Source organism: Anser brachyrhynchus, assembly GCF_964034855.1.
Source record: "Anser brachyrhynchus genome assembly, chromosome: 12".
NCBI lineage: Eukaryota > Metazoa > Chordata > Aves > Anseriformes > Anatidae > Anser > Anser brachyrhynchus.
The window spans coordinates 12,031,961-12,038,559 of NC_137707.1; the positions used below are offsets into that span (position 1 = coordinate 12,031,961).

The 6,599-nt window shown below is 59.6% G+C and overlaps 1 protein-coding gene across 4 annotated transcripts; it reads right to left on the minus strand.

Annotated features, from left to right (window-relative positions):
* Positions 1-408: 408 nt before the first annotated feature.
* On the minus strand, positions 409-5,590 carry PLLP (plasmolipin). Of its 4 annotated transcripts, XM_080552582.1 has the most exons (5): positions 4,536-4,641; positions 3,899-4,290; positions 1,463-1,636; positions 1,153-1,272; positions 409-1,077 (listed from the first exon to the last, which is right to left on the minus strand). In XM_080552582.1, the coding sequence occupies exons 2-5, from the start codon at positions 4,001-4,003 to the stop codon at positions 964-966; spliced, it is 513 nt and encodes a 170-aa protein (XP_080408708.1). In that variant the 5' UTR covers positions 4,004-4,290; positions 4,536-4,641; the 3' UTR covers positions 409-963. The 4 variants fall into 4 exon arrangements, with proteins under 4 accessions (XP_080408708.1, XP_080408706.1, XP_080408707.1 ...); XM_080552580.1 differs by lacking the exons at positions 3,899-4,290; positions 4,536-4,641 and adding an exon at positions 4,889-5,590; XM_080552581.1 differs by lacking the exon at positions 3,899-4,290 and having other exon boundaries at positions 4,536-4,773.
* Positions 5,591-6,599: the final 1,009 nt, after the last annotated feature.

Consider the following 6,599-nt stretch of genomic DNA (forward strand, 5'->3'; position numbering starts at 1 on the left):
ACCTTCTGTTTGCTCCCAGGGCATTTGCAGCCTTAGTTTAGCTTTTTGAAGACCACCTGTAGCTGACAGACATAACTGCCTTGCTAAAGCAAATTCTGAAAGGGAAGTGGTGGAAACATTAACTCAGTGCCTCATGCAGCACCAAGACCTTTGTGTCTACAGGAGGGAGCACAGCAAAGCCTTTGCACTCCTCGTGTTCTTGTGCTCATGGTACGTGCATGCAGCAAAGCAACGTGAACCCCGTGGACTTTGTGCCTTCTCCCTGTGGGCTGGGTTGTAATGCCGGTACACGCTAGGAAATGGTGGTCTTCTGGGCCAGCGAAATCTCCACTTTCCATTCTGCGGATGTACCTGCCATCTTCTTTCTCATAAAAAGAGAATTATTTTCTTGACAGACTCAAATGTTAGATTTAAGAAGGTTTTTATTTAAAGCATAAAATTTGTTTCATTTTTTTTAAATCAATACAGTAATAGTTTAGACTTCTTCCTTGGCTTAGCCTTCATTCTTCAGCTCAGCCCGCATTGATACAAATTAATTGCATTTATTTACATTGTGGCTGCAAATGACCAGAGACAGGAACCTGAGCTTGCTTTATTGAGTTCTAGTACTGGACTTTGCCAAATGAATCCCCTCAGCAGTGCTGCTCCAGTGAGGATCTGGTTCCTCTGGGGTGTGTGAGGGCAGGCACAAGTCCCAAGGACATGCAGGAGCTTCAGCCTCCGGTGAGCCCTCAGCCTCCTGGTGAGGTTGCCGGTGATGGCACCAGTCATTGTGGGTTTGCACTGTGGACACGTCAGCTAGAAGCATCACCTGAGACCACAGCACAGCTTCCACATGACCCTGGCATGTGGGCCAGCAGCAATGGCTGCTGCCACCACTGCCGATGGAGAAGGAGCCCTGGTGGCATGAGTGGCTCGGTGACGTGCTGCACTGAGCCACCCTGCCCGGGTGCACGCTGCTCTTCACGCATGGTTGGTCACTTGGCTGGTGGCTGCGTTGCTGCCAAGTCCTTTCCAGGCACGGAAGCTGAGGAACGTGCTCACCCCGTAGGTGAGCATCACGAGGCAGGCAAAGAACTGGAAGAGGAGCACAGCGATGTGTGAGCGCGGTGGCTTAAGCACATCAGCCCTCGCCTGCGTGCTTGTACTTACGGACGCTGCGGCTCTTCTGTTGTAATCCCACTGGCGCCACGAGGTAGGCTGGACGGCTGCGGAGCACGTTATGAAGGCGGTGATGTACAGAATGGTTGCTGCAGCGTTGAAGATCACCAGCTGGGGAAGGCAAAGAAGAGGCGGTGAGGTCTGGGCTCTGCAGTACACCCAGCAGCCTGCGCTTGGAGGCACTTCCGAAAGTTTAAAAAGCAAAAGGTCAAAAGCAACAACCTATTGCAAAAGGTTGGTTCGGGGCTGTCCTGAGGCGTTTCCCAGGGAGGAGCCCCCTTGCTCACTCTCGGTTACATACCACGAGGGGCCAGGGGATCACGTAGAACTTCAGTGGAAGCTGCAGGAGGTAGGTCATGAAGAGGAGGACTGTTGCTACCCAGAAGAAGATGGACACAAACATCACCCAGCCGTATGCTGCGTGGAGGTGGTAGGTCGTGTCGGCAATGAGAGCCCACACCAGTAGGCCAAGCACCTGCAGGGTGGGAAGGGGAAAGCGTTCAGGTGGCCATTCCTGCAGGTGTAGAAACCGGGTCTGCACATCCTAGCTGCTGCCTGAAAACGTCACCACGGGGAAGCTTGGGACAGGGTCTCCATCTGGGACCCTCATCACTTGGGGTCACCCTGCTCCAGATTTTGGCCCCAGGAGCCAGCACAGGGATGTCCTGCAAGGCAGAGCCAGTGAAACCAGGGCATCCCTGCCACCAAAGGTCCCTTCTTGCCCAGCTGCTCCGTGCCAGGCTGGCACAGCACTGGGAATGTGACGTGGGCTGGATGGGATCCAGATGTGTGGTGGCTTCTGGGGCCCCAGCTAAGCCATGACGTCCCCCAGGTACAGCATCACTGGAAACAAAAAAACGAGCTGCTTGTTGCTGTTTGGTTAGGTGTGGTCTGGTTTGGTTCGGTTTGCATCCTGTGCAAACAGCTTCTAGGGCTCACCTTTCGCATCAAGCAGGTTTAACTACATAATTGTAGCATCATGTGCCTGCAGGCTACCTGCAGCGTACTCCAAAAAAAAGCAGATAGCCGAGTCTGTTTCTACTGCTCAGCAAGAAATAAGCAGAGAAACAATTCCTGATGTGCCTACAAGTGTCAAAAAAACCCCACTGGATTTATGTTTGCATTTCTAAGGGACCACAGGGACCCCGCATCTGGGGCCTTTTACACCTGGCGAGCTTCATGCTACCTTATCACAAGAAACAGATCTTAGAGGTCTTTTCCGGCCTAAATGATTCTGTGATTCCAAGTGCAGTTGTGCAGATCCCAGCAAGCATGGGCTGTCCAGCTCCTGCCCCACTGAACATCATGGTACCAAGGGAGAGCTCCTGCCCGCGAGGGCTTCACCAACCATCATCCTCATCCTGGCATGACGGGAGACTGCATCCGATGGCTTTCTCATGCGCTTGGCTGGGAATGGAGGTGCCAGCCTCTGTTTTGGCAGAGCCGGGTGAAGCTGGCAGGGAACTGCGGGCCCATCCGCAGGGAGGAGAACAGCCCTTTGAAAGCAGCTGGCAGGGCGCTCGCGCTGACGCTACCAACGTCTGCGTTGCTTATTGTCACACCGGAGACACAACAGCCTTTGTCCCACTGAGCACAAAGCCTTGGTGCTCGGCTGCTGTTGCCTCCATCTGGACAATGCCGCCTTTTCTTTCACGTTGATTTCTAACACTTGTGATTCCAAAACAGGCATTCAGGAGAAACTTAGCTAGGAGAAAAAAAAAAGAGCGTGCTCTGGCAGCAGGAGATGGTGTGTGCGAGCTGCCTGGAGCTCACCGGCAGGAAGAAACGCAGAAGCCCCTAGAGGAGAGGTTTTGGGGAGCTGTGCAAGCACATGTAACGCTGCTGTGGAAGGAAGCAGTACGGACTGAGCAGTGACACTGGTGGGCTGCAGAGATGGTAACGGCAGCAGCTTCTACTGGTCTTGGCACCTTCTCTCCCCATGCTCCTTAAGACACCCCCTTGCAATGCTCTTCCCTGACCCTTCCCTGAGTGCTTGTTCCCATGTCACAACCAGCCCAGCCATGCTCAGGAGCCAAAATCTGGACACAGGTGCTTGTTAACATAGCTCTGTTAGCCTCCCCCGTGGGTGGATTTACATCTATGGCAAATTAGGTCCCTAACTGCTCATCCTTTGCTTTTTGCCCATCATCAGCATCATAAAGAGTCCTGGTTTGTGCCATGCCTGGGATAGCACAGGACAGCAGCAGGTGTTCTGCAGCAGCTGCTCGGGGCACATCCTGCTGCTGCCCAGCACAACACTGCGCCGAGGAGGGTGCACAAGCAAACAGGCTCTCCAGCAAAGAAGGGCGGCACCACTGGCTTTCTCTGTAGCAAACAACGGAACAGATCACACATGGCCCCGTACACAGCTGAACACCCACCCATACACATGCACTTTGTTGCATCCAAAGTCTCAGGTACCAGGATCAGGAGCAGTTCATTCTGTGGTTGTCTCCGATGCAGAAGCAATGCCGGAGGGTGAGATGCTGCTGCTGCTCATTTTGACAATGCATAGACCCTTGGGCTTGCCCGAAAGCAACTGTCAAAGCCTGACTGCAGGGGAGGACAACTGGACCACCCCGGGACAGCCCTGCAGGCACCCATGAGCAGCCCCAACGCGTGCTGGTTGGGATGTCACAGTTCATGCAAGCGCACGCTGTCTCCCCGACCTGTTTGTATGCAGGTTTACCCTCAAACACCTCCCCTGACCAAAAACGTCTACACGCTTGTAGCTCACATCATGTGGTGGGCTGGGATCCTGCAGCTCGGCCCCACGGTGCCAGCCGGGGGGGCAGAGGGGAACGCACCACACAGCTCGCCCACCGGCACGGTGCTGCCCCATGGCCCAGACCCTGCCGGGGACTGCGGGTCCCTCAGCTTGTGTCCCACGGGGCTGCGTGCATCGTCCCGTGCCCGGCGCTGAGAGCTGCTGGGCGTTGAGGCCAGGCCATGAGGACAAGCAGAAGAAGCTTCCTTCAGCTTTGACGAGGGGAGAAGGGGAAAGGGCGTGAGGCCGCAGCACCTCGGGGTTAGAGATTAATCCGAAAGCAAGGACGGGGAAGGGCAAAGGGAAATCCAGTCTGTTTTCGGCCAGGGCAACGCCACTGAATACGGGGTTGGACTATCAGCCTGCAGGGGAAAGAAAACCATTCAAAGGCCGTCATTCCCTCAGGTTGCCTGCACCCGCCTTCGGAAAGATTGGGCAGACGGAAGCTCGCTCAGAAAGCCCCGCAAGCCGCACCGCGAACCGATTTCCCCGCCGACGGAAAGTGCGGGCACGGCGCCGCGGCCGCAGCTCCGCCAGGAGCGGGCAGCACCCGCGGGGTCCGCGGCCGAGCCCCCCCCAACCCCCCCCCGGTACCGCCGGTACTCACGGCCTGGGCGCCCATCAGCCCCCCGAGCGGCGAGCAGAGGAAGGCGCCGTCGAGGGCGGCGAGGCGCGGGGCGGGCAGCGCGGCGGAGGCTCCGGGGGAGCCGCTCCGCGTCCGCACGGCGCCGGGCAGCCCGGCCATGCTGCGGGCACCCGCACGGCTCCGCACGGCTCGGGCCGCCCCCAGCGCCGGCGAAGGGGAGGCCCCGGGGGAAGACCCCCCCCCTACCCCCCCCCGCCTCCCCGGCCCGCCCCGTCGGGGCGGGGGCTCCGGGGCTGCTCCCGGCACAGCCCCCCGAGGAGGGGGGGGGGGACCGGGGCTAAAAAACCCCGTCCCTGCACACGGGGTGTCCCGACCTGGTTCTTGCCCTTGTTGAACTGCAGGAGGCAGCCCATGTCCCTGCCTGCCCAGGGCCCCCTGGGTGGCACCACGACCCTCAGGCGCATCAGCCCCTCCTCCCGCCTTTGTGTCATCTGCACACCCACTGAGGGCGTCCTCTGCCCTATCGGATCTTCATTAACGCAGATCCCAAGCAGGACAGGACCCAGCGTCAATCCCTGGGGTACACCGCTCATCACTGGCCTCCAGCCGTTCTTGGCACCGTTGATCACCAGGCCCCGGGCCCAGGCATTCAGCCAGGCTTCAACCCACCTCAGTCTGCCCATCCAGACCCTGCGCCAACAGCTCCTCTGTGAGGACCTGACAGGGGGCAGTGTTAAAGGCCTTCTGGAAACACAGGCAGACAACGCCCGCTCCTCTCCCACCGTCTGTCAGGGCAGCCGTTTAATCACAGAAGTTTATCGGGCCGGTAACGACTTCCCCTTGGTGAAGCCACGCTGACGGCTCTCGGAGACGGGGCCGGGGTCCCCGTCGGGGCGGCGCCGCGTGGCACCAAAGGGGCTGCGGGAAGCGCTCGGCGCAGCGGGTCAGGATGGCCGAGCGGTCTAAGGCGCTGCGTTCAGGTCGCAGTCTCCCCTGGAGGCGTGGGTTCGAATCCCACTTCTGACAGCTCCGCGTTTTGCTGCGGGCGCCTCCTGCCTTTTGGCGCGGGCAGCGGCGGCGCTGCGGAGGGATCGGGAAAACGATCGGGAAACAAAAAAAACAAACAAAAAAAAACACGGAGGGCTCCAGGCAAAAGATCGGCGGGTTGTCAGAAGTGGGATTCGAACCCACGCCTCCAGGGGAGACTGCGACCTGAACGCAGCGCCTTAGACCGCTCGGCCATCCTGACAGCGCTGGGCGCCCCCGCCCGCCCCGCGCTACACAACCGGGAGCCGCCCCCCCCCAACCTGCTCCCCCTTCGGTGGCCCTCAGGGCGCGGCTCCCCTCGGGCCCTCCGGGCCGCCGAGGACCCCCTGGGCGAGCTCTGCGGGTGTGGGCAGCGCCGCGGCTCCCCTGCGGCCTTGCCCGGCTGCCGGGGCCGTCGGCAGCCACAAGAGCTGCCACCCCGCAGGGCTGCCCTCCCGCCCCGAAGCCGCTTGACGGCAAGCGGGTCGGCGGTTTCGTTCGGCCCCGAGACTGATTCGTAATTCCCTCGCCACTGCTTGTTTCTCCCGTGGGGTTTTGCACGGTGTCTGCAAAGGGCAGGGCAACGATTTATGTGCTCCCAAAGGTGTAACACTGCTGTGGCTGCCCTTGAAGTGGTTAAACCTCACAAACAGCCCCCCCCCCCCCCAAAGGTCACTATCAAAGGCAGCGGTTTTGGTAGTGAAACAATGCAGTCTGTTTTCCAAAGGCTAAATCTGGCGGCTGAGCTAACCTGCCAAGACCACTTCCACCTCCAGACAAAAACACCCGGTGGAAGTCCCAGCCCAGGGCCTCGCGGGGCCACCTCCGGCCGCTGACAGGACTGTGCGGTGCCTTTGTTCTGCTGACCCGAGGCCTGCGAGGGGAAAACCACGGCGGGACACGGCCTGGACCACACGGTGGTTGCAAGCATGACTCAGCACCTCCCGCGGTGCCACCGTCGGGTGTCACCGCCTGGCCTCCCAGCACACGGCACCAGCCGGCAGCCCACGGGCGCCGTGTGCGCGGGGCCTGCCCGTCCCGTGTGCCGTGGGGCCGAAC